This window comes from Plecotus auritus (genome assembly GCF_963455305.1).
Source record: "Plecotus auritus genome assembly, chromosome: 9".
NCBI classification, from domain to species: domain Eukaryota; kingdom Metazoa; phylum Chordata; class Mammalia; order Chiroptera; family Vespertilionidae; genus Plecotus; species Plecotus auritus.
Window position 1 is genome coordinate 21556944 of NC_137783.1, and position 27279 is coordinate 21584222.

General features: G+C 55.7%; 1 protein-coding gene across 1 annotated transcript; it reads left to right on the forward strand.

Annotated features, from left to right (window-relative positions):
• The first annotated feature begins 1763 nt into the window (after nt 1-1763).
• On the forward strand, nt 1764-25469 carry PYROXD2 (pyridine nucleotide-disulphide oxidoreductase domain 2). The gene is made up of 16 exons (XM_080688087.1): nt 1764-1927; nt 6064-6083; nt 8443-8536; nt 8622-8695; nt 10769-10924; nt 12844-12997; nt 14512-14573; nt 14669-14766; nt 16822-16963; nt 17350-17484; nt 18967-19039; nt 19301-19457; nt 22087-22241; nt 22909-23015; nt 24342-24462; nt 25207-25469. The coding sequence occupies exons 1-16, from the start codon at nt 1807-1809 to the stop codon at nt 25275-25277; spliced, it is 1740 nt and encodes a 579-aa protein (XP_080544213.1). The 5' UTR covers nt 1764-1806; the 3' UTR covers nt 25278-25469.
• Nucleotides 25470-27279: the final 1810 nt, after the last annotated feature.

The following is a 27279-nucleotide window of genomic DNA, read 5'->3' on the forward strand; positions in this document are numbered from 1 at the left end:
CCTTCTTGGTGCCTAGAAACCCTGGCAGGTCCTGGCCTCTGGGTGCCCACAGGGCTCCTGGCTCCTGCCCTGGCTCCACCCAGAGATCCAGGGACCCCAGGCTTGGAGGCTTGTCAGAGCTCGCAGGTGATCCTGGTGTGCCCAGGTTTGAGAAACAGCGGCCCGGGGGTGCAGCCTCTAACCCAGAAACTCCCACCCCAGGGCGGGGACACGAGGACAGACCGTTGGAGCCCTGGGCCTGGGGAGGAGCCGCAGAGGTCGGTGCTCAGCGCACAGCGCAGCGGGTTCCTGCACGAGGAGTGAGGAGCGAGCAGACCGCAGCCCCCTCCTGAGTCTGCGGTCTGGAGCCACAGCTCATGCCCAGGACTGCTCTTTCCGTCTGGGAGCAGCCTGAGGGCACAGAGGTGCTAAAGGAACTAGAGCCACACAGAAGGGGGCAGGGAGGGACAGAGCCGGGGAATGGACTGTGGTCCTTACTGTGCCTTCATGAACGGACATTTAAAACATCGATTGTGGAAAACACAGAAGAGCTCAAAGGGGAAACAGTCTGGAAGCCCCCGCCCCCGTGACTTTAGGGCCCCCACTTTTGTCACCTAATATTCCCCTTAAATTTTAGCCGCTGCGTGCTGTGACATACTCAGTCTAACCGACCTCCCCCTTCCCCCTCTCCCCTCCCCCTTTTCCCCCCCCACCCCCCCCCCCCCCCCCGTCATTAGCAGCAGGGAAGCATCCTGAGGGGTTTTCGGCAGAGCCTCGCAGGGGGTGCAGGGGCTGTGCCTGTGAGGGGCTCTGCGAGGAGAAGGGTCCCCAGAAGACGCCCACCCCCTCGGACGGAGCACTTTCCCACACATTCTCCCAATTGTGAGGGGAGTTTCTGACATTGGGTTACTGGGACATGTCAGAGCATTACAGACACTCCTGACTCCTGGGGTGGTGCTTCCTACAAGGGGCGTGGCCCGCTAAGGGGCCAGGGACCAAGGGGCTCCTAATTTAAGACAGGCCAGAGGGTAGTAATAAAGCGCTTTAGCCAAAGGTATTTAGAGATGTGGCCTTTATTCCCTGAGGATTCTTGGGAAAGGCACCAAAAGACAGAAGGGAGATGTCCAGGCCCTCAAAAGGAAAAGGTGAACCCCGAGAATTACAGATGAGTGGACTGGCCCCAGGCCCCTGCCACAGCCTGATAAGCATTTAGAAGAGAGGGCGCCAGCGCAGCTGCGGCCCTCCCTGCAGTTTTGCTGAGGCCGCGAGCAAGGCCATGCATGCTAGGGGATGTTGGGCCAGCGGCTCCCCGAGGGGTTCACCACCCTACAGGCCGGCAGGTTGGAGCGAGAGGCAGTCAGACCCCAGTCTGTCTGTACTTAGATTTCCCACCCCAGCACCTCCCGGACATTTCATTCCTTCCTGAGAGGCAGGACCGCACAGAGCCCCTCACTGCTCACACACCCTTCCCTGAGCCTCGGTGCCCTCAGCTGTAACATGGGAGTGCTGGGGCTTACATGAGGGGCTTCAGGATGGTCAGCACAGCCTGGCTCATGGGAAGCCTCAAGAATTAGCACAGAGATTATTCTCCGGAGGCCGCAGGCGTTCTGCGGGTTATAAAGGCCACCTCCACAACTCTGCCCTGGGTGGACTCGGAGGGCGGGAGGGGCGCGTGCAGCTCAGCGTCCTAGGGTTTAGTCCTGGCCCCAGGCCAGGTGTGGCAACAGGACTGCAGCTCCTCCTCTCTCCCCGCTTTTCCCTGCTCGCCCGCCCCTTGAGGAGGCACCAAATGCTGATTGCAAGCAAATTACTGAGTGCTGAGCAGAAATGGCTGCAAGTGGCCAAGGTCTCGGCAGGGCCATGAGCGCCTGTCCTGCTCGGAGACAAGCTCACTGGGAAGCCACGGGTCGCCTGAAGCCTGAGTACGATGCGGTGGTGATAGGAGCAGGTAAAGCGGCTGAGCCAGAGCTGAGGGCGGGGAGGGCAGCTCTGCTCAGAGGCCTGGAGGGACCCCTCCCCAACCTTCCCTGTTTTCTGGGCACAGGCAGGCCAGGAGTGGGGGCAAAAGGGAGCAGGGGCTGTGGTGGAAGCCACCGTCTGCCAGCAGGCTCGGCGGCCTGGGGCTGGCTCTGGTGTCGATTTGCTGGGTGGTTTGGAGCCCTCTGGGCTTGGGTCTTCCCATCTACTATGATGAGGAGGACTAGGTCATTCCATCTCCTGTGGAATTTGCTCGTGGCCACCACATTCTTGAAAAGCACATGTTACCTGCGGGTTAGGAAGAAAGCCCTGCGACACCAGACGGGTGAAGTCCAGGCACACCAGGGGCCTGAGTATGGTCACCACAGCCTTGTCCCTGAGGCCGCCCATCCCCAGCGGAAACGGGTCTTTTCACGAAGGGGAGTTAGAAAACAAACAAAAACGAGTCCCAGCGATGCTTGTGCGTGTCCGCAGAGGGCGACACCCCTGCTCCGTGCACATCTGGGTGTGGAATCTGCAGCGGGCGCTGCTGGCCCCGGGCTCAGAGCCCCGACCCCACCGGGTGCCTGGGGGCTGCGGGCGGACCGGCTGCCTTTCCTCAGGCCTGTCGCTCACACTCAGAGGGCCTGAGTTTCAACTTTTGACATTATTTCCAACTGCGTGTAGACAGACGACGACAGGACTGGAAGGAGAACATGCCTGTTCGCTTTAAAGCTGCACCGTGTTTGGGCGCTCCTTCATTCTGTATGCGCTGAGAGCAGCCGTGTGCCAGTCCGTGTTTAACGGCCACCCCTCCAGGGGAAACGTGCAAACACACCCATGCATCAGCTTAGTAGCGATGCTGAAATAAAAGCAATGGAGCACACATTTTTACAGATAAAACAACGGTACTCTACATTCCAGGTACCCAATTGATTGTCACTGAATTTCTGTGATTTTTGCCAAACTCAGTAGCCAGCCTATGGTTGCAACTGACAAATGAGGATAGTTCCAAAAACTGTGTGATGTTTTCGTTTAAAGAGTAGAACAAAAGTGAACTAAGTGAAACAACGAAGATTTATGTCCGAACTTCACTCCTTCAGTGATGGGACCGACTTTCCTCCACCCAATGATACTTTTTGAATACTGGAAGAACATTCCCTCCATTTTTTGTGCTTTTCATGAAGCTACAGCTATGGACACAACACACTGTTGAATTTAACCTGCATAATGAGCATTTTCTCCATCACTTAAGTCTATCAGCAGAATAATGAATCAAGCCCGCCGTGTAATGCTGGCTGATCCCCATGGTGTAAGTACTCTCGCCATGGCCTTTTTCAAGTTACCAAATGGCGTGCTGGATGTGAGCCTGGGTGGACACACAGCAGCCCACCGTTACCTATCACAGCCCCGTACAGATGCACAGAGGTAATTACTGCAAGAGCATAGACCATAGTAAAACATATACAATAATCAGGAAGTGACAGTATTGAGTACTGATTGCCTTTGTCTTTAATATAATTTATTTCATCGTAAGTTTATATAAGTTAATGTTTAACAGTGGCTGTTTTGACGACGGCTCACGCACTTCCTGGGCTGGGGCAGCCGGCTCCAGCCCCCACTGACAGCTCAGTAAATGGAAGCGCCCGGTCTCTCAGCCTCAGGAAGGGCCTCTGCCTCTCTCTGTCCATGATGACAGCTCACCCAGCTCTTTCCTGGCAGGGAGATTGACTCTAGGCCCCATCTCTGCATCCCTGAAGTCACACCAGGAGCTGGGAGCCTCCTTGAAGAGGACCCTGATGTAGTCAGCGGCCTCAGTGTGCCTAAGAATGCCCAGGAGCTTGTTAAAAGGCAGGGCGGGCCCTGGGCCTGGCGATTAGGATTCTCGGGATTGAAGGTGGCTCCGGAGGTCCGCGTGTCTAACCAACACACTGAGTGCAGGCAGCTGCGGCCCACACGTTCCAGAGCCCTTGTTCAGAGCAGCTTCTCCGTGGAACCCTGCGAGCCTGCTGTCTATGGATCCCAGGAGTCGGGTGTGGGGATCAGCTGAACCTGCCGGCAGCTTCAGGCCACTTCAGGGGGCAGGGGGAGGTCCCCAGAAGCCACAGGAGGGCTCAGCCAGGACTGGGGGTGAAGGGTGCCGTGAGGCGGTTCTGGGATACCGGATCCCAGACTTCTGTCATCTGAGGTATGTTTGTGCATTTGTGGGCTTATCTGCGACGATTGAACTGGAACCTAGTTGCCCAGAAGCCTTTATTAGTTTTCCAAGATTCACAATCAGTACTAATTAAAGAACAAATAGCTACCATTTATTGTGGGCCTGCTAAGGGCCAGGCTTTCCATATGTTACTGGTTGTTTTCTCTGCAACACTGCAAGGCCCCCAGCATCCTCTGTTTCGCACATGAGGAAGCACGAGGCTCCTGGCCGTGACCCTGGCTCTCGGGGCCATGCCTGGGAACGTGCGGGAGCCAGGCTGAGCCAGGACAGCGCCTTGCAGGTGCATGTATTTGAGAGCAGGGCTTTTCAAACACAGGTGGCAGCCCCTTCATGAGTCCCATCCAGCAATGTTTTTTAAACTTTCTTAGGAGAATTTTCAAAAGTGTGTAAAAATAATATATCCACCAGCATTTTTTAAAAAATAAAATATTATCTAATAGATCACCACCTGCTTGTCACATGATAAGAGCTGATGTCAGTTCACGTTTGTTTCTGTGAAGACACTTGCACGTGGAGGGTGTGCCAGGCCAGCGTGTGAGATGCATTTCTTCCCACGAATCCTGGCTGGAGATGTTTGAAAAGGGATTCCTGGAGTGGATGAGAGGTCGGCTCAATGACCTCTAAAACTCTGGGAGTTACTATGTGGAAAATTTAAAATCAGCTCAGCTGTGAAGAAACCCATCATGTGGGTCATTGCTGCCCCCCTCTTCATGGATGTTTGTGAAATTATCAGTTGAGCGTTTTATTTGAGTCAACAGAGGTTTCAGGTTGGTGCTCAGAGAACAGTCATCTGACATCTTCGAAGATGCAGAGCGACCTTTTATCACCAAGGACAGACACATGCCCAGTGGTCCAGACTACGCCCTGCCTCCTTCCCTGAAAATGGCCGGGGCCTGTTCTCTGCCCAACGGGGATTCTCCATCAGCAGCTGCACCTTCTCCTGAAACTAAGGAAAGTGGAGGCCGCTCGGCCCCGGGACCACCTGTGTCAGAATGACCTGGGAGCGCGAGACCCCATACCAGGCCCCGCCACCAGCCTGCTGGGTACACTCTGGCGAGGGGACTGGGAGTCTCGGCATTCACACGGGCTCTCGGTGATCCTGACGCTTCTCAAAGCTGGGGCAGTGCTTCTACCAGGGGCCTTGGTGTGGACCTGGGCTCCCAAGCCAAGTCCAGGGCTCCTGATCCGAAGGTGGCCTCCTGCGGTTTGGGGGGAGAACGTTTGAGTGTAAAGTGGGTAAGTTTACCCGATCCCGGGCTCCCTGAAGCATGCCAGCTGCTCCAGCACACACGGGAACGGTAGTGTAATCCCCTCCTTTGAACTGTGCTTATTGCACTTCGGGAGCACGGGGGGCGACCAAGGCAAAGCCATGTGCACACAGCCTTCTGGGCCACGGCTGTGAACCACAGCTGGCAAAACGAGCCAGGACAGCAGCCGTCCTCAGGACCAACACTCACCAGGCGGCACTGATTCTGGGCCAGGCAGGGACCTCCAGCACCAGTGCACGTTTCCCTCCTGCTCCCTGCGACGTCCCCCCGACGGTCGCCCCTCATCCCCACGTGAGGAAGCTCCGTGATACGAGGCTTCGCGGGATGACTTTCTCTGATGAGGGTGGACTCCTCGCCCCTCGCTCCAGCACGGAGCCCCCGGCCGGCCATGCTGGGAGAAAGGACATCTTCCAAGCCAGGGCGAGAACCAGGATTTCTGACCCCACAGACCAGGAGTCTCCTAGCATCGGGCTCAGGCTGGATGCTGTTCTGACATCCAAGTGCAAGTTTAGGGGGAGCCCAGGTTTCTGCTCCCTCTCCAGCGTCTTCCCAGGCATGGGGCAGGGATGGGTGACCACACGACCAGGGAGCGTGTCTGCCTGCTGACCCAGCTGCTCTCCTCCCCTCCCTGTGTCATTGCAGGTCACAACGGGCTGGCGGCTGTGAGTACCTCCCCCTGCCACGCTTCACTGGCCCCGGGCATGTGCTCTCAGTAGCCACAGGAGAGAAGAAAGGGCAGGCTAGTCCTCTCTCCTGTGCTGACCAGTGCCGGGAGGAGCGGACGTCTGCAGGGGTTAAGGAGGATGTCGGGGCTCCCGTTCCTCTCCTCTGCTTCCATGCCATGAATTTCCCCTTGTCCTTGGAGGAGTCAGGGAACGTCCAGGGGCAAGATAATGAGAAGCTGGGGAGGTGGGTGTGTAACGGGCATAGCCTGGGAGACGTATTGGAGCCTGGGGACCAGGTACCGAGCTGGGTGGGCCTATCAGTGCTCCCGAGTTGCGCAGTCCTGCGTGCCGAGGCCTGTGCTCTCAGCTGGGCTCGGGCCAAGCACCACCAGGAGTGGACAGCAGCCCCAGGGGCCAGGTGCACCCTGAGACAGCAAGGAAGCCAGGGCAGCAGAGGAGGTGCCGCCTGAGCCGGGCCAGGGTTCCCCATGGCCGTGCTTCTCAGACCCGAGTCCGTGGGCTCCTAGGAGGCCACAGCGTGCCAGAGGGTGTCCAGGACCCAAGGCAAACACAGGACATCTTCCTGAAGCGGTGGCCGCTCCAGACTATCAATGTAGGGGACTTAGTGCCGGGAGCGATGAGACTGGTGCTAAGTCTCAATACTTTCCCCGACACATCCATTTTACTTGAACATTTTACAGGGGGACATTCTGTAACTCAGCTGATCAGTAATTTAAAACATCGATTTTGTGTTCATATGTACCTGGGCTTGTCTCCCAGCTCTGCCTACGTGGGGAGGGTAAGGCGAGTCACTCAGCTCTGAGCCACAGGAACACAAGGTCAAGACGCCCAGCCTCGGGAGTGTAGTGAAGGGACTCAATGCTGACTCATTGCTGGAGGTTTCCAGGCGAGGCCCGCCAGGCCCCTGCCGTCCATGCGGTTGGGTGGTGGCTCCTGGCGGCGAGGAGACCGCACACCCCGGGGAACCCAGGCGCTCAGTGCGCGGGCGTTCCGAGGACCTGCGCTGTGGCTGGAAGATCTGAGGGGGAGTCTAGAAGTAGGGTTTGCTCTCGATTGGACCCTGTCAGAAAGAGGGACAACTCCGCGACGGGCCATCTCCATGAATCTTGTCTGTGTCGAGGCGATAGGAGACGGGAACCGGTGACGAAGCAGCAGTCTCTCGGCCCAGAAAGGGAGCGTTGGGCATTTTGTGGGGGGCCCCGAGCCCCTGCATTTGTGCTTAGAATTGTGAGGGGCTTGCTCTGTCTCAGAATCTGTGCTCTCAGTCCCTGGTCGGAGGTGGTCCTTCCGGCAGGACACACAGGCTCCCCTCCGGGGGCCAGGCGGGCTCCCCAAGGTCAGCTGTTCTCTCTCCTCTCTCACCCGGATGTGTGGGGAGCATGGACCCCGAGCCCAGGCCAGCTGGGTTCAATTCCCAGCCCCTCTATTCATCAGCTCCGTGAGCCTGAGGAGAGCGAGGCCCTCACTGAGCCTCGGTTTCCGAATCTGTGAAACGGGAGGAATTCTAGTTCCACCTCCAGGGGGCTGGGTGAATTAAATGAGCTGACTCAATCCAGTGTCTGGCACATGGTCATTGCCAAGTGCACTTTTTTTTTTAAAGTCTGAGTTCTATGCCATCTGAACTATACCATCCCTGTTGTCACATGGGTGGTGGTGAGAGGACCAGCATAGACTCAAAAGCCGACTAATTCTACTCAACAAATATTTATTGATTTACAACTAAGTGCAGAGGAAAATTAATAAAACCCCTCCATCATTTGTTCCTCCGAATGAGGCTGCACTGCAGCCTGAGCTTCATTCTCTGGGCACGTTCTCAGCCAGCGACCAGCTCAGTGAATCCCCACAGCAGCCCCGCGAACCAGGTGAAGTGGGTGTTGTTATCGTGGCCCCGTTTTGCACATGAGGAGAGGGAGGCCAGGTGCTCGGTGCTGAAGCTGCCCAGGCAGGAGAGAGGAGTAGAAGCCACGGTGAGGGGAGGTCAGGCTCAGCGCTCACAGCCCAGTCACTCCGGCCTCTGGAGGTGGTGGTGGGGGGGGCAGGGCGCGGAGGGGGGGGGGATGAGGCTCGCCCCGCCTGGGGAGGGGGCCTGAGTTCCCAGAGGCTCCTGGGCCTGCCCGGAGGGAAGGTGAGAGGCAGCCAGGAAGCAGAGGGGTGGGAGCGGTCATGTCAGATCTTAGAAGACACTTGGGAAAGCAAGAGTTTCAGGGGCAGCAAGGGGAATGGCTTCCCAGAGGCGGGAACAGCGTGAGCCCGGGTGGCAGGCTGGCCTGCAGTGAGGCCCCTGAGACTGCAGGAGGCCGCCAGGGGTGAAGGGAGCGTGCTGTATGTCCCCCAGGCGGCCTACCTACAGAGAATGGGGGTGAACACAGCCGTCTTTGAGAGACGCCATGTGATTGGGGGCGCAGCTGTCACGGAGGAGATCATTCCAGGTGAGCCCGAGAGGTGGAGTGGGGGCAGGCGGCGGGGTGACCGCCGGTGACCGCCGGTGACTGTCTTCGTCTGATTCGGTTTCAGGGTTTAAGTTCTCCCGAGCATCCTACCTCCTCAGCCTGCTGAGACCACAGATCTACACTGACCTGGAGCTGAAGGTAGAGCCCCCGCTGCGGCCGGCCTTGGGGGGACGGGGGAAGGAGGTGTCAGTTCCAGCTTCCCCCCTGGGATGAGGCTCCCCACAAGGTGATTCCCTGCACCTGAGGATAAGCTTCCATCCGAGGGCTTATCTATCCACGGTCTCCTTGGTACATTCCTACTGACGGTTTGGTCTAGTCCCATGGTCGGCAAACTGCGGCTCGCGAGCCACATGCGGCTCTTTGGCCCCTTGAATGGGGCTCTTCCACAAAATACCACGGCCTGGGCGAGTCTATTTTGAAGAAGTGGCATTAGAAGAAGTTTAAGTTTAAAAAATTTGGCTCTCAAAAGAAATTTCAATCGTTGTACTGTTGATATTTGGCTCTGTTGACTAATGAGTTTGCCGACCATTGGGCTAGTCCACCCAGTGTCTTAACAATCGGGAACTTTCCATAAACATCAGACTTATTTTAATGGAGGAGCTTTGTCAACACGAGGCCTGTGTTCCTCCATGCAGCACTGATCCCCACGTGGGGCGGGGGTCCCCAGCCCTGCCCCCAGCCCGGACTTGTCTGGCCCTCGGGGAACCTGCCTGAACCCGTGAGCCCTGAGTTTGCAAAGCTGTCTCGGGCGGGAGCCTGCCTCCTGGGACGTCCTGCTGCCGCCCTTGGCAGCCGGAGCAGGAAGCCCAGGGACTTTCACCTCTTCGGGCCCCAGGGCTGTTGGGAGCCGATCTGAAACCTCTCAGTGGCCCCTGTTGCCTCTCTGGGGTTAACCTTGGTCACAGGCTGGGCCAGCACTGCCCCCCCTTCCACATTCCTTTCACCCCTCACTGCCTCTTTTATAAACTCTGCTCACCACAGCCCAGGGCCCGCTGAGCCCCTCCCTGCGTGGTGCCTGTCACCCCAGAGAAAAGGTCCCCTGTGCCACCTGTGCAGGAGGCTGCCATGCACTTTAGCGCCAATTTTGCTCTAAATTGAAAGTTTGAAATTGATAAGACGTTGAGCCACTGTTCACAGCTCTTCGGCTGCTTGAACTGGTTCATGTAGAGGAGTTCTCCGAAATAGATAACTACAGAAACGCACTAAAGAAATTATTCTTTAAGAGAGAGAGAGAGAGAGAGAGAGAGAGAGAGGGCGTCACCAGCCAGGACTGGGTGAAATGTAGCCAAGGATGGGAAAGGGCCTCTGGTCTTCAGCCCGTAGTACCAGCCTAGAGCTGGCGGCACCAGCTGTGCACAGAGGCAGCTGTGGTGAGGGAGGGGGTGGGGTAGACCCTCCTGTGAAAAATCTAGCTTCTGAAAATGGAGAGTCACAGAATAGAATTTTTCACATGATTAATAGCTTTATTAATAAAATAAAATGTGCTCCTGAAAGGTTCCGTGTACTCTTCAAATATTTGTAAGTCAAATCATATTTTAAATGCATCAAGGGAACTTCCATTTAAGGTGACCCTGGAGTAAATGAGTCTGCAAAGTAAATAAAAATTTTTAATGTGAATAATTTATCTACCTTGTAAGTATGGATTTTCACATAATTGTTTTTTTATTGTGTCTTTCCAAATTTTAATTATTTATTTCTGGAGCGGGGGCAGCTGTAGACTAGTGCGGAGCGTGAGCCCGGGCTTCTGAGTCAGAGATGTGGTTTTGAAACCCGATCTACCTTCCAATGTGACCTTGGGCAAGTTATTTAACTTCCCCGAGCCTCGATTACTGCATTTGTACAATGAAGATGGTATGGAGTTGTTGTAAGCTAACCACTGTAAACCCTAGTACAGTCTCTGGCACAGGGTAGCATGGTGTGATATGAGGTGGTGTGACATCGAGTGGTGTGGCTTTGTGTGTCCTGGTGTGATGTGGTGTGGTGTGGCATGATGCATCTTGGCATGGTGTGGCGTGGCGTGGCGTGGTGTGATATGGTCTGCCACAGAGTGCCTGGGCACAGGGGCTTTTATACACTTACACTAAAAAATAGGAATCAGGACCGTGGGAACCTGCATGCAGGTATCTCAATGGTCATAAACACAACCAGCAAAGGTCAAGGGCAGAGGCCACAAATCTCTCAACGGTTGCTTGTTCTGCCTGTGTCCTGCAGAAACATGGGCTGAGAGTTCATCCTCGAAACCCCTACTCCTTCACCCCCATGCTGGAGGAAGGCATGGGGAGCAAGGCGCCCAGGTCCCTGCTTTTGGGCACAGACATGGCGGAAAACCAGAGGCAGATTGCCCAGTTCTCGCAGAAGGATGCCCAGGTAGGGAAAGTGACAGCGACTGATCTCTTTCTCCCTCTCTCGCCTGCAGGCGGCTCTTGAAAGGAAACGGGCCTAGTTGGACTTGTCCTGGCGCACATGTCCAAGGGCCAGGGGGCTCGGACAGGCCACCCCACCTGCCCTGCGAGGGTTCCACTCGCCTTCGATCTTGGGCACTGTGAAGAGAAGGGGGGAAGGTTCGTGATTAAGACCAGTGGACACTGGAGCTCCTCAAACCTGTGCGTTCAGTATGCGGCCACTGTTCCGACGGCCTCTGCCTGCTGAATGTCAGAGGGAGGCCCCTGGCATGTGCTTACACTGTGTGCTTTCTGTCTCTGCTGCTTTCAGACAGAGCTCTGAGTGGTTATCAATATTAAAGCACATGGAGGCCAAGACGAAGGATCAAGGGCGGATCAGAGACGATTAAGGATAGAATGAACTGGATCAGGAATTTAGGACAAGAAGGTTGTAATAAATATTCATTCGATTTGGCGTCAATCCCCCGACAGCCCAAGGCAAGAACTTGTCCATGATGGCATGCGGGTCTACTGAGAGGAAGCACCACATCTGACAGCGAATGCACGATTTTTCCAGGCTTTTTCTTGGGATTGCATTAGAAGGATTTCGTTGGGTAGCTTTGTCTAACGAGTTATTGAATATAATGGGCCTGGTGTGATTGGTTTGCAGATATAAAAAGATTCCTTAAATGGCTATTTTTTGTTCTAAGCCTAGATATAAGCTGAAGGCATGGCATTAACTCAGATCCTGGTGCAGACATTTTTATAAGGAGAACCTAGGTTAATGTAATCAGTGTGTGTTGCTTTTTGTGAGGCTCGTCTATCACTAGGTAATATCTCTTCAACCAGCAATTTCCAAACCTGGCTGACAGTCAGAGTTGCCTGGGGAGCTTTGCTTTGTTTTCAAAGTGATCCTTTTGGGCAGTGGGTTGGGGACCACTGCCTCCGCCCTGTTCTCCAAACCCTGCCTCCTCAGATGCACTAGGCAGCATTTAGGACAAGGCCAGGGCCCTGGGCCTGTGGGACAGGGGTTGTGGCCTGGAGGGCTGCCAGGGCCCTGGGCCTGTGGGACAGGGGTTGTGGCCTGGAGGGCTGCTGACCACAGGAGCAGGAGGCAGGGCACGTCCCCCGTGGGGAGTCAGGAGCCTGGATTCTGGCTTCGTCTTTGTTGATGGTCACACTAACGGTCTCCTGCAGAAAAAGCTATGTAGCTCCCCTATGTACTTCAACACAGAACTTTACTTTATGTAACAATTATCAAATTCCGTGGGTATATCCGTGAGTCTAGATGAACCAAACATTAAAAGCTCTGGGCTGAAAATGAAGATAAGGCCTCCAGGGCACAGGCAGCCACCCAGCTCCTGTCGCCCATCCAGGGGAGAAGGGTGGGTGTCAAAGTGGATTCTGTCATGGGAGCTCGTGGGGTGAAGGGGTGCAGACCTGTTCCTGCTGTGATGGGAGGACGTGGGAGATTTGCAGAGCAGGAAGGAGCCGTGGGCATGCTGGAGCGCCGGGAAAGCGATCTTACTTCCCCTCAGTAATGCACGGGCAGACGGCAGAGAAAGAAGAAACTGCTCAGTGGCCCTTGGTTTATCACGGAGACCACATCCTGGGTACTTGCCAGGTTTCTGTGGCTGACGACTGGCCAGCTTAAACCCTGTTCCTGCCACCACCCGATGGCTCTCCCGTTGCCCAGGCCTGCTCTGACCTCCCCTGGTGTCAACCTCAGCACAGACCTGGGACAGGGCGTGACAGCACAGCCACACTGAGACGGCTGGGCATCGGGCCAGAGGAACCAGGAGGCTCCGCTGAGGGCAGCGGCCACGTGGGGGCAGCATGGAGGGCAGAGCATGGGACCATGTCCCCTTCTAGGCAACAGGGCCTTGACTTGGGGTTCTGTTCCAGGCTTTCCCCAAATACGAGGCCTTCATGAATCGCTTGGCATCAGCCATTGACCCTCTGCTGGACGCAGCCCCCGTGGACATGGAGGCCTTCCGGCGGGGCACCCTGCTGCAGAGGCTCAGGGCGCTCTCCACCCTCGCACCCCTGCTGCGGGCAGGTAAGTTCCAGCCAGCATCAGGCAGATGAGGGACCTTCACGGAGCCGAGCCCACTGTCTCCATGATCAGACGTAGGCCCGAGCCTCCACGGCAGCCTGCCAACTGCCATCCATAACGGGCTGCCGGGCAGTCAGTGAGGAGGTCCTGCCTGGTGTGCCCTAAAACCAGAGCCCACACAAGAGCTTATGTGCGAGTAGTTAGTTTTGAAGGGTGATCCAGGGAAGGGAGGAGAGAGGCGGGAAGAGGGGGAGTCCATACCAGTGTGCTGCTGTGCGAGCCACCACGCAAGTGACAGGTGCTGGGTCCCGAGAGGACCCCCTAGGAGCCTTATAAATGCATGTGAGGACCAGTCCCAAGAGGAGAACGGGAAACCTTTCTCCATTAGGTTCTAGCTCCCAGTGATCAAAGGTTGCCCATGACGTTTTAACTCCTACATAGGGTTGTGCATCCATGGGTGTCAAGTGGCCTTTTGTGGGCTTCCTGTCTTAGGGCCAGAGAAGCCCCAGGGCTGAAATGAAGAGGCACGTCTTACAGGCGTGAGGTGAGATGCTGTCGATGGCACCATGTGAAGCTGATGGAAGCCTGCATGGCCCTGGTCATTAGAAATAGGGGCCAAGAGAGTTTGAAGAGGCTGCTAGATTGGGGCTTAGCAAGAAAAACTTCTGTGATTGATTAGTGATGTCTGCCGTGGCTATGAGAAGGGAAGTTTGGCTAAGCATTCTATTCTTTTCTACTCCTCCAGGTTATTAAGACCAGTTTAGCTTCTGTATTCTAAAAAAACACTCAGTTAGCTGTGATCACAAAAAAAATATATATATATAAAAGCTTAATATGCTAAGTGTCTGACCAAGTGGTTGACCGACTGGTCGCTATGATGTGCACTGACCACCAGAGCGCAGATGCTCCAAGTGGTAGGTTAGCTTGCTGCTGGGGTCCAGCCGATCAGGACTGGGCGAGATGGGGCCAGACACACCCTGAAGCCCTCCCGCAGTCCCTCCCTGGCCACCAGCCCCAAACAGCCCCAATTGGGACTGGGCAAGATGGCCCTGATCGGCCCCGATTGCCAGCCAGGCGGAGGGACCCCACCTGTGCATGAATTCGTGCACTGGGCCTCTAGTTGCTATATAAAACTGTAAAACTCCAGTGGCATATAAAAATTAATTTCTCACAAATCTGCATGGTCTCGCTGATCCCAACTGGGCTCCGCTGATCTAGTCTGGTCTCACCATGTTTGTGGCTGGGGCAGATCAGCTGGGGCCGCTGTGCTCCAGGCGCCTGTCCTCTTGGGAGCTGCAGGCTAGTCGAGGCCCTCTTACATTAATGGCAGAAGCTCAGAGGGCAAGCCCCAATGTGCAGGCCAGTTTCAAGCCACGGTTTGCATCCATCACAACTTAAAGCATTCCATTGACCAAGCAAGCCTTGTGGATGAGTCCAGAATCACGTGCAGAGAGACTGCAGATCAGAGCGCTTCCGTCTTGCCTGTCTGTTTATGTTTTATGGGTCTTCTCTTTCAGGCCGCATCCTGGGGGCCCAGCTGCCCCAGTATTACCAGGTCCTCACAGCTCCGATTACCAAGGTGAGGGGCTCCCAGCCTCAAGCAGGGCCTCCCAGTGAGGGGTTCTCTCCCCCCGATGGCCCTAAGCTCTTCTCCCTGCTGTGTTACTGTCCCAGGTGCTGGATCAGTGGTTTGAGTCCGAGCCTCTAAAAGCTACTCTAGCAACGGATGCTGTGATTGGAGCCATGACAAGTCCCCACACTCCGGGGAGTGGGTGAGTGTGGGAGGTGAGGGGGGCAGTAGGAGTGGAGCGAATTCCCCCAAAGGAGTGATAACAACAGTCATTGACTGAGCTCACCCTGGGAGCCAAGCAGGAAGCCGCACACTCCATACACGATTCACCTGACCTTCGTGCTAATATCTAAGAGCGGTGGTTCAGAGAAGGCAACTGTTGTGCCCAAAGTCACACAACTACTAAGTGGCAGGGCTGATTTGCAGCCCAAGTTGTCTGACCCCAAGAAAGTCCTTCTTAGCTACTACTCTCTGTTCTTCCGTAAGAAAAGCCTCTCACCCACCTGCCACTGTGATCTCTCACATGAATGTATCTTCTTGCCACTCTTTCCCCTCTTCTCTCCCTCACTCACTTCTCTTCCCATCTCTTCCCCGCCCAGGAAGCCCTGCTGCCCCTCCCTCTCCCACCCATCATTTCCCTGGGTCCCAGGACACGCTCACACACAGACACCTGGGTAAGGGTGGGAAGCTGCCTTCCCTTTGTGCGCGGGGGTGTGCTAACAGCCTGGTCCAAGAGGGGGCAGTCACACACAGTGGAGCCCTTAGCTGTGGGAGGACTTAGTGAACCCTGCAGGAGCAGGAAGGGAGGGGGGGCGGTGTGTTGGGATAGAGGATGCTGCCAGGTGTTGGGCCATGTCCAAAGCACAGAAGATGCAGCTAGAAGCTCTCAAGGGAGGGAGCACCGTTGGAAGTGGTTTTCCGCATGCACTAAGCCAGCCCCCAGTTCCCCAGGGCCATGGAAAGGAGGGTGGCAGCAGTTGCCACACCTTGGCCAAGCTCTGTGATCAAACAGTCAATTTGGATCTTCCAGCGGGGGCTTCTTTCCTTTTCTCTGTGGGTCTCCAGGAGGCTTAGCTACTGCCCAGGTTGTAAAATGTGCCTTTAAGTAATTTGTTTCTTCATTAATTCTTTCAATAAATATTGATGGAGCACTTGTCTGTGTGAGGTGCTAGGGCGACAGTAGCAAATGGAGCTGAAATCCTGTGGGTGAGGTAGACACAGAGCAGGTAGTGACAGCGGAGCGCCGAGGTGCTGGGATGGGGAAAGCAAGCCGGGACAACGTGCTCTCAGCCAGAGAAGCCCTCCGTGAGAGAGCGGCGGTTAATCTGAGCCCCTAAGGACAGGAGGAGCTAGTGAAGCAGAAGATGAGGGAGGAAGGGGCTCTAGGCAGCTGTGTTCCATGTGCAAAGGTTGGGAGTTGAGAAACCATGTGGTCTATTCAAGGGACTAAAAGAGGGTCAGTTTGGTGGGAGTGTGGGCTGTGAGGGGGGCATGGTGAGGGATGAGGATCAAGATCAGGCAGGATCCCTGAGGGCCCTTTTCAGACTCTGGCCATGACCGTCAAGGAGCCAGAGAAGGCTTGGCAGGAGAGAAGGGCCAGGGGCATAGCTGGGTTTTGAGATTGGACCCCAGGGTCTGCGTGGAGAAAGGTCTGCAGGGGAGAAAGGGCGGGAGAAGGTGGTCCAATGAGGAAGGCCTTCTGCAGTGTTTACGGAAGAGAAGAGAGTGGCCTGGACCAGGGAAGGAGCTGCAGGGGGCAGGGGGCAGGGGCGGGAAAGCTCTTCAGAGGCAGAGGAGACAGCACGTGATTGGATGGAGGGCGTGAGAGACTAGGAGGCGAGACTACACCCAGGTTTCTTTTGGAAAGTGGAGATGGGGAAGGGTGAAGGAGAAACAGGTTGGTGGATGGGGGCAAAGATTGGGTTTAAGACGCCTGCCAAGAAACCATCCAAATGGGGATATCAGTGGGTAGCTGGACAGACGGACTGGAGCGCAGGAGAGAGCCGGAGCTGCGGGTCTGGGCGTCGCCACGTTGCTGGCACCAAAGCTGCACCAGACACATTTGTTCGGGGAGAGAACGTGAAATGGGGAAGCGAAGGACTCTTACAAGAGCCTAAGCTCATTGGAAGGCGGGTGGGGCAGGGTTGCGTGGGGAAGAGAAAGGCTGAAGGTACAAGGCAGGTGGAATATTTGCACCTTGAACTCTGAGGAGATTAAATCCCACCTCCGGCCACTGAGTCTGATGATCTGCCCTCAGGTATGTGCTGCTGCATCACATGATGGGGGGCCTCGAGGGGATGCAGGGGGCCTGGGGCTACGTCCAGGGAGGCATGGGTGCCCTCTCTGATGCCATCGCAAGCTCAGCCACTGCGCATGGAGCAAGCATCTTCACTGAAAAGGTGAGTGGCCCCTCTGTCCCCTCTGATGATTGGCTAGGGTCCTTCCAAAATCTCAGATTCGCAAGTTCCCTCATTTTACCCATGGGCAAGGCGGGGCTTGAAGTCGAGGGGCTCGGTGATGCCGCCTGTTAGAGCTGAGCAGCTGTCCACCGGGTCCCGGCTCTTCTGCCTCCCCGTCAAGTTCACTGCCTCTGTCCACACTTGGGCTGAGCCTTCCAGGTGGAGGGGCGGGCTATGCTTCACCGAGGAGCTGCCGAGCTCGGCAGGTGGGTTCAGGGTGCGGAAGCTGTGAATGTCTAGGAGCAGCAGAGACGATGGAAATCCTTCAAGGTCTAACCTGGTTTTCCTTCCTGGGGGTTTCTGGGGCCTCACTGTGTGGGGTCCAGACAGTGGCTAAGGTGCAGGTGAGCAGCGGCGGACGCGTGCGAGGAGTGGTGCTGCAAGATGGCGCGGAGGTGAGGAGCAAAGTGGTGCTGTCCAACGCGGCGCCGCAGACCACCTTCCTGAAGCTGACGCCACAGGTGAGCCTTGGCGGGAGGTTAAGATCTCTGCCGAGCCCGGCCCGTGTGGCTCAGTGGTGGAGGGTTGACCTATGAACCAGGAGGTCACAGTTTGATTCCTGGTCAGGGCGCATGCTCAGGTTGTGGGCTCAATTCCCCAGTTGGGGGAAGGGGAGCGTGCAGGAGGCAGCCAATCAATGATTCTCTCTCATCATTGATGTTTCTATCCCCCTCTCCCTTCACCTCTCTGAAATCAATAAAAAACCAAAATTTTTAAAGATCTCTGCCAAGACAGGAGCTGAAAATGGGGTGATCAAGGGAGCTGGAACTGAATCGGGGTAGGAAATGCAAGTGCCACGTCTGTCCACCTTTGGGGAAGCCAGTCCTCCTTTCTCACCTAGCAGACAGGTGACAAACAGGGCAGAAGCCTCACAGGTGAGGAGAAAGGTCCTGAGAGGTGAGGTGCCCTGGGCCACGCAGGTGGCAAAGGACAGAGCCAGAGCTGGGACCCACAGTTATTTATACAACTGCCCTGTTATCCGGGTTCCTCCCTTCTAACCAGCCCCGGTGCCACTGCCTGTGTGGATTATCCATTTCCATATGAATGCCGCATCACGGACAACCACAGGACTCCTGGGCATGTGACAAGAACTGCTGATTTAGCACAGAGCGCTGGAGAATTCAGCTGATCTTGGCTAATTCAGCTGATTTGGGCTCCTCGTACATCTGCCATCAGCTCTGAGCCCTGCTGACCTGGGCTCGGCTCGCTCACATGCCAGCCAGGGGTCAGGAGGCATGGCTGGTGCAGGACAGTTTCTGCCCAAATGACCGGGACTGGGGAGGGGGGTGGCTCTGTTCCACATGTCCTTCATCCTCTAGCATATTCTCAGCATCTGGCAGAAGGCAAAAGCAAGCACACTCAACCAGGCAGTCCTTTCCAGGATCCAGTTAGCATCCCATTTGCACTGGTCTTTTCAAGGCCCAAGGGGAGGACATTACAAAGAGGTATGCATAGAGAGGCATGAGGATTTGGAACAATTTTTGCAACTGACCACACCTCCCCTTTCCCTAAAATAGACGATGAGATGAGCATGGAGCTCCCAACCATTCTTGGGACTGTTCTTGAGACAAGCACCTCTTTTTCTGAGTGATTCTGCTACTAAAAGCCAACAAACATCCGTTCAAAAGCCTCTTGTTAAGGCACTTCTGAGAGCATCAAGACTTCCAAGAGCTTATGGGTGGGAGGAGAAAGAGGCCTGTAAACCACTGGTCATGTCGAAAGCAGGAGTCGGTGTGGGCCATTTACAGTCAGGACTGCTGGCAGGTCACGGAGGAAGAAGTGGTTAGTGCCGAGCAGGAGGGGAGGGCTTCCCGGAGGAGGGGGTCTGGCTGAGCTCTGAGGACGGAGAGGATTTCCAGAAGTAGAGGTCAAGAGACCGGTCTGAGTAAAGGAGGAAGGCCGCCAATTTGGGGCCATGCCTTTTATGGAAACTTCTGCTTCAGGAATGGCTTCCGGAAGAGTTCACACAGAGAATCTCTCAGATGGACATCCAGTCACCTGTCACCAAGATCAATGGTAAGAGGCAAACCCCACTGCAGCGCTGTCCCTCTGACACGATCGGAGTGAGCAACGTCCAGGTCTGGGGGAAACTGACCTCGTCATCATTTCTATCCCTGACCTCCAGCCTGCCCCCTGATTTGAAGGTGAAACACTTTTTCATACTTTCTCTTCCCAGTCTAACACGGGTGAGCAGGGTGATGGGGAGAGAAGGAGGATCCGGGGGGCAGAGGACACAGGCCTTGGGGCCCTGACCCCGCCCTTCCTTTGGTTCCTCAGTGGCTGTCGACCGGCTGCCTGACTTCCTGGCGGCCCCCAATGCTCCCAGCGGTCAGCCACTGCCCCATCACCAGTGCTCCATCCACCTGAACTGTGAAGACACCCACCTGCTCCACCAGGCCTTTGAGGATGCCATGGATGGCCGGCCCTCCCACAGGTGAGCTGTCCCTGGGCTTTGCATCCCTGGCGTATTCTCAGCCATGGTCCTAGGGAGGTGGGGGTGACTGTCCAGACACAAGTAGGGGTTGTCTCTTCCTCCTGGTGTTAAATATTCACAACAAGGTAGGACCTGCCTAAATCCACACTTAGATACCAAGGCTAGGAAATGTATCCCAGGCAAGAAATATGGGCCGGGGCAGGTAAGGGATGAAGAGTCCAGCAGGTTCAGCCAAGTAGCACGGATTAGCAGAAGGAGCAGAGAACAGTGCTGGCGTTTGGGGAGAACTGGAGAAAATGTGGGAGAGAAGAGGCATTTATCCAATTCAGCAGCCTGCCCAGGGGCACACACTCACTGACTCTATATCCTCTCTTATCTCTGACTAGTGACCCGGTGCATGAACTTCATGCACATTAAAAGGGAATTAATTAGAGGAAATATTTTAATATTGCTATTTGCCCTTTCTCTATAATAGAAGTGTCAGAGATGAAAGAAAATTAGTAAAATGTATATGAAAATCTTCCTCCTTTCAGAGAGTCTGGGGCACACCACGGGACCCAGAGTCAAGTCACCGCCCACCCATGTGCGCCTCGAAATCACACGAGACCCAGACCCAGCTGGCCCCACCCCCATTGGGCTAGATCCAGACCCAGCCGGCCCCACCGCCATCAAGCCCCACCGGGTGGGGGGCATGGCCTGAGGTCCCCCGTCAAACCCTGCCAGGCGGGGGGCACAGCCTCAGGTCCCTGCTGATTGCTTGTTAAGGCTCGTTATGGAAACTTGGCCTCCGCTGTGGGCACAGCCATCTTGTGTTACGGAATCCCTGCCTCTGCTGTGGGTGCAGCCATTTTGTTATGGTGTGACAGTCAATTTGCATATTCCCTCTTTATTAGATAGGATAAGCTGCCTTCATGCAAAACTTGGAAAAGCATTTCCCACCTCCCACCGCACCACAGCTATATCTCCATCCTAGGAATAGGCAGGGATGTTCAGGAGCAAGCATCTTTCCATACTGTCCATGTCCACCAAAACTTGTTGAAAACCGATTCTGTACCAGGCTCTGTACAGGCACAGGTTGAAGGGATCGGGGGTAGGGTAGGGGCATGAGGCAGACACTAAGTTTATCATAAGACGGGCACACAAACATTAATAGCATGAGGTAAAGAGGATGTGGGCCCTGGGAGAAGGGTAAAGGGCAAAGTCCACTTCTCCATTCATAAGTATTTGGGGCCCCTACTCTGTTACAGGCTTAGTTCAGGGACCAGGGTGCAACGCAGCAGGCAGAGTCAACAAGGCCTCTGCCCTCAGGTCACTGATATTTTATAAAGGAGACAAGATAGTCGTGCACTGTGATATGAAGAAAAATAGGTCGGGGGGGGGGTGCTAGTCTTTATTAGAGGGTCAGAAGAGGCTTCGCTAATAACTTTGCATTTGAGCAGAGACCTGAAGGAGGTCTGTGGGTATCTGAGGAAGAACACCCAGACAGAGGGAAAGTCAGGTGCAAAGGCCCTGGGGCAGGAGGGTGCTGCTGTGCGGGAGGCACGGGAATGAGGCCAGAGTGACTGGAGAAAGAGAACCTGGGAGTGAAGGATATCAGGTGGGGTCTGAGCTGCAGCTGCTACATCCTGCTGGGCTGTGTCAACCACTGCTGGATTTTACTTGAGGGATGTGTGGGCAGAGCCTCACTTGCATTTTAGAAGGACCGCTATGGCCACTGTGTGGAGAAAAAGGATGTCGGCTGCAATGGGAGAACCCAAGGGAGAAGGGATGGAGGCTTGGACCAGGGTGGGGACAGTGGAAGTGATGAGAAGTGGCCGCATACTGGGTATTTGAAGGTAAAGCTGCCAGGATTTGCTGTTGGGCAGGAAGTGGGGTAGGAACGAGAAAGAGAAGCCCCAGGAGATGGTGTTTCCTTTGTCGGGAAGGGTAGATGGTGTGTGCAGGGGGGAGCAGGTTCTAGGGGATCCAGGCATTGGGTTTGGACAACTTACTTTGGAGAGGCCTAGCGGACATACAAGCCCAGAGGAAGCACCACAAGTGAGGGATGCAGGGAGAAGGGCGTTCATTGGCCTGAAGGGCGGCAATGTTTGGAGGCCAGAGGAACACTGGGCTGCAGGTGGAATAGGTGTTGTAAACAAGGGAGGGCTAGGGGGCGGTTCCTGTGCTTCTGGTGCCAGGCAGCTCTGTTTTGCTTGGCCTGCTCGGGACAGGTGCCCAGGCAGGGGTAAGGGAGGTTGAAATCCGGCTGCCCAAGCACCTGCTGTCTTAGCCTGGCCCCTTCGCTCATTCGTGTTGTCTGGACCTGGGACATTTGAGACCCTTTGTTCTACAGGCTGTGTGGTGGAGGAAGGCAGGGCCAGGCCACGCATTCGGGGCTGGGGCTGGTGGGACCAGAGACCCTGGGCCTGGGGCTGGAGCTGGGCTCCTCGGGAGTAGTCTGGACCCTCCTGGTGGCCACTGCCCCTGTGCCGGTGAACAGCCACCTTGGCCTCACAGATATGATCCGCCCGGCCTGGGCATCATCTCGTCCCCTGCCTTCATTTTGTCCCCTGTCATCTCAGAGCGGCCCCAGCCCCTTCCCTTGGGGCAACTGCTTCTTTGGATCTGACCGTCCCTCCTCCCGTCACAGGCCTTTGATTGAGCTCTGCATCCCTTCCTCACTGGACCCCACGCTGGCTCCCCCCGGCTGCCACGTGGTCTCCCTCTTCACTCAGTACACGCCCTATACCCTGGCCGGAGGCAAAGTCTGGGATGAGCAGGAGAGAAATGCGTATGCAGACAAAGGTAAGGAGGTCTGCGGGACACCCTGTGTGCAGTGGCAGCCGCTGTGTGGTCTGAAGGGCCCCCCTCCTCTGAGTCCCCCACCTTCAAGATCTGTCCCATGAGAAGAGAATTATTCAAGGAACCCCAAGTCTACACAGTGAATGCCTAGGGTCAGGCACTGGGCTAAGAAAGTAAAAGAGACACAGTTCCTGCCCTCAAGTGGCTCACAGTCCAGTGGGTTGAGTAATAAGGAAACCAATCTTACAGGACAAGGTACTGTGTGCACCAAAGGAGGAAGCGGGAGGCAGAGGGACTTGGAGAGCTTTCCAAAGGAGGGGCCTTTTGAGCGGGGCTTTAAAGGATGAATAGGAGTTAGCCAGGTAGCAAATGGCATTCCAAGCAAAAGAAATAGCTTGAGCAAAGCAATGAGGTAAAGAAAGCTTTGCACAGTCAAGGAGAAAGAAATAACTTTGTGTTGAGGGTTGAGGTAAGAAGGTGGGACTAGCCTGAGATCCATAGGCCTTGGTACTGAATTATTTGCCTGAGGACTGTTTTTATCCATCTATTTAATTTTGCTTATTGAGATATAATTTGCAGTGTATAGTTTAATGAATAACAGTAAACTTGCCAAATCGTGAACCATAACGCCTCTCCTAACACCACCCCGTCTCCCTGCTGCCTGGACCAGTGTTCGACTGCATCGAGGCCTACGCCCCTGGCTTCAAGGGCTCCGTGGTGGGCAGAGACATCCTCACTCCACCTGACTTGGAGAGAATCTTTGGGCTTCCTGGAGGGGTAAGAATAAGTCTGGGGGTCCCTCATCACATTCTTCTCCCTGTACCCCCACTCCCTGGCGTGCCCTCCACACACAACCTTCACCCGAAGGGAGGACAGTGGCAGAGCCCGTGGTGGAAAGGGGCCAGATCTAGGGAGCAGGCAGAGCTGGGAGATTCAGGCAGGAGAGGCAGCACATGCTGGGAAGCTCACCAGGACTGGGGCCCCTCTGCCTGGACGTCCATGTCGGCCTGTCCCATTCGAGCTTCTTCAGAGGGGGCGCCCTTCCTCCAGGCAGCCAGCCCTCAGGCTCCTGGTCAGGGTACCAAGCCTCCCTGAGGCTGGAGGCAGGGAGGCCAGGGAGGAGGCCGGTTCCAACCCAGTGGCACCAGCCTCCTGGGGCTGCTGACCGGGGCAGTGTGTCTGGGCCCAAACGGGATGCGCTGCTTGTGTAAAAGGCACACCAGGTTGCAAAGACTTAGTGTGGGGAGAGTGTGAAATGTCTCATTCATCACGGCGATATTGATCCCATGTTGAAATGTAATGTTCTGGGTCGACTGGGTTAAATGAAACACACATTGGCATTAACTCCACCAGTCCCTTTTTAAATTTTCATGTGGCGAGAAAATAAAAGTCACATATGTGGCTCCTAGTAGATTTTATGGGGTCCCCGGTCCAGCTCTAGGATAAAGGAGGCCAGGCAGAGGGAAGGGAAAGGAATGGGTGGGTGTGGAAGGCATGAGGTGGGCGGAGGTGACATGAGGGGTCCAGCCTGGAGGCCAGGAGGAAGGGGGTGTCTCCACTGAGGCAGGGGCGACGGGCGAGAGCAGACTTGAGGGATGAGGTCGGTGAGGGGCATGCTGAGAAGCAGGCTGGAAGGACACCCTGTGGTGACGTCCGGCAGATGTGGGTCGTCTTGCCCAGACCTCCCCACCACCGGTCTGCCCAGGCCATCGGAGCAGAGCCCAGCTCAGTCCCCCTGCCCCTCGTCTGCCACTCACTGTGCTTCCGCTGCAGCTTGGATCCCCACATCTTGGTCTGGGGCCCACATTCCTGACTGAGAGACAAAACAAGTCCAATTCCTCTCATTACAAACAGAGAGTGGGATTCACAGTCCATAGCAAAACACAGAATCTCCCTTTCAATTTTCCCGTTTCCTCACACTCTGAAGATGCTCCCACCTTGTTTCTTCCTGAAAAAACGCCTCTGGAAAGCCTGCCCCCAGCCCGGGACGTTTCCTCTGCGTTGTAAGAACCAGGAGAGCATGCGGAAGGGGAAGCCTCCTGGGGGGACAGGGGAGTGAAGACCCAGACACTCCTGTGTAACGACATGGCCCTGCCTCCACAGAACATATTCCACGGCGCCATGACCCTGGACCAGCTCTACTTCGCCCGCCCCACGCCCCTGCACGCCGGCCACCGCTGCCCTCTCCCGGGCCTGTACCTCTGCGGGAGTGGGGCCCACCCTGGTGAGTGACCCTCCGTCCCACCACCCTGTGTGGGTGGTGAGGGCTGGCGGGACATCAGAGGCATGGGGACGGGGACAGGATAAACAGGGAGGGGCCCGGGACCCCCACAGGAACAACCATCCCCACCTGGTGCCCTCTGCCGGGCGGGCCACAGCGCAGGCTAGGTGGCTCACACCCTCCTCCGGAGGTTTGGGGATATGTCCCCGAGGCATCTCCCCACATTCCAGTTTGGGACCGCGAGGCACCCATGTCCCTAAATCCCCTCCTTCATTCAGACCAGGAAGGATCCGTAAGTTAATTTCTCCATTTAAAAACTCTCCCCTCCCCTACCCCAAGCGTGACTGACCTCCCTGAGGCCTCAGGTCATGTTGACACTTACCTGGGCCCCGCGGGCTCGGGCTCCCAGGAAGGCCTGTCCTTCCCCCTCCTCCCCTCAAGCCCTCAGTCCTGTGTCAGTTTCACGTGCTGAGGGTCTCCCATCGGGCACCTGGGCTCTCAGACCCAAAGGGGCACTTGCTTGGACCGTGGGCCTGGCCCCTTCCCAGAGCTCCGAGGCAGGAAACCTGCAGGGGAGCCCAGAGCCTGTCTTCCTCAGAGGTCAGGGGTCACGGTGGTTCTGAGGCCCACGCCAGAGCACTCCAGCATCCCCACTCTGCTTGGCTGCTGCTCCCCTGAGCCCTGGCCCTGCCCGCTCCCTAGGGTGGGGGTGAGTGCAGCTTTGGCTCATGGGAGACTCCCTTCCAGGAGGAGGGGTCATGGGAGCCGCTGGTCGCAATGCAGCCCACGTGGTCTTGCGGGACCTCAAGAGCCTGTGACCCTGACCCAAGAAGAATTGCCCTTGAGCTTTGAGGTCCCCACGGGGCCATCTGTCCAGGCTACGGCTGACCAGTACTCAAGGCTCAAGCGACTATTTTAGAAAAAAACATGCACGTTACATTCGCCACTGGTTAACCTTGTACTCACGATGAACTGCTTTTGTTTTATTAAAAACAAGGTTTTGTACCGAGAGTCTGCATTTTCCTATATATTAGTAGAATAGGAAAAATGTAACCAGGTAATTGCATGTCTATGTGATAGTAGGTGGGATTTACTTGTCTGGAATACTCAGTATTCTCACAACATTAGCGTCTCACAGCCCATTTGACCAGCAAGCATCCCCATCTCACTGCTGGGCCCCCACCTCCCAGGGGTTGGGAGGCCCAATCTGCTGCTGTAGGAAACTGTAGGAAAGGACCCAGCTCCCTAGGGAGCCACCAAGTCATCCACAGGGGCCCCAGGCCTGCACGGTGCTCAGCATCTCAAACCCTTAACACCGCCAGCCAGGCAAACAGCAGCGAGGGTGAGCTGAGGGCCAGGGCCGTCTGGGGCCCACATTCCTGACTGAGAGCATTCCACCTCTTCCTTCCCACGAGCAAGACCCCTGGGAGCTCTGTCCACGTAAACTCATGTTCTTCTGGAGTGGGTGGTCACTCTTGGTCAGAAAGATTCGTACAAATGGCCCCGTGGTGATACAACGGCCCCAGCCAGCTTCTCAGTCCAGCAGCCAAGGCCGCAGGTCCCGGGGGCCCACTGGCAGAGGAGGTGACTGTTTCCTGGGGCATCCCCTCCTGCCTTCCCCCGGCAGATGTATACGGATTAAGATATACCCACCTCATTACTCACCCTCAATAGACTCAGCTTCCTCACCTGTGGAGGAGTTGTCGTAAAGACCCAATAAGACAACAGGGCATGTCTTCGTCCAGTCTCTGGCGCATGGGGGTGGTCCTGCGGCTGACACTGTTGTGGACGATGTTACTGTCATGTCTGTATTCCTGGGAAGGAAGGGGCCAGAAGCATGTGAGGGAGGGCAGGTGCTGGCTAATATTTGTAGTGAGATGTGTGAAGGCGGTTGCCTTCACCCTTGGTTTCACAGCTCACCCCTTTCCAACTTCCACATGAAGAGAACAGAATTGAGTAACAAATCAGAACTTGCAAAATCTTCAGAGGCCTGGGGCAGATCACATCAGATGTGGTTGTTCAGAATTATTAACAATTGGAGGAGGATCCTATCTAATAAAAGAGTAATATGCAAATTAACCATCACTCCGCTACACCCACAAGCCATGCCCACCAGCCAATCACGAGTGAATATGCAAATAAACTCAACCAAGATGGCTACAGCCACAGAGAGCAGGAGGGAGGCTTGGGTTTCCCTGGCAATGGAAGAAGCCAAGCTTTCTGCCTGCCCTTGCTGGCCTAGGCCTCCACTCAAGGCTACAAAGTTTCAATGATAGAAGATACATAAACCCAAACAGAAATGGCTGCTGCCACGGAGCAAGCAGAAGGCTTGGCTCCGCTCCAGGCTACAAAGTTTCAATTGTAGAAGATAAATAAACCCCAAATACCAGGGCCTCTGCTTGGGTTACCAGGGGGCGTGGCTGGCCTGCAAACCACCACAGGCCCCTCCCCCAGGCCGCCCCACACCCCAAGGGAACCCCCACCCTGATCCGGGACACCCTTCAGGGCAAACCAGCTGGCCCCCACCCATGCACCAGGCCTCTATCCTATCTAATAAAAGAGTAATATGCAGATTGACCATCACTCCAACACACAAGATGGCTGCCCCCATGTGGTCAAAGATCCTGCCCCCATGTAGACACAAGATGGCCACCACAAGATGGCCAGCAGGGGAGGGCAGTTGGGAGGGACCAGGCCTGCAAGGGAGGGCAGTTGGGGGCAATCAAGCCTGCAGGGGAGGGCAGTTAGGGGTGACCAAGCCAGCAGAGGAGGGAAGTTGGGGGTAACCAGGCCTGCAGGGAAAGACAGTTGGGAGGGATC

Bases quoted from the DNA above. Each gene is read 5' to 3' on its own strand.
- PYROXD2 (XM_080688087.1), top strand. From the start codon at position 1,807: ATGGCTGCAAGTGGCCAAGGTCTCGGCAGGGCCATGAGCGCCTGTCCT. The intron at 8,537-8,621 runs GTGAGCCCGAGA...ATTCGGTTTCAG, and splicing joins CACGGAGGAGATCATTCCAG to GGTTTAAGTTCTCCCGAGCA. The intron at 23,016-24,341 runs GTAAGAATAAGT...CTGCCTCCACAG, and splicing joins TCTTTGGGCTTCCTGGAGGG to AACATATTCCACGGCGCCAT.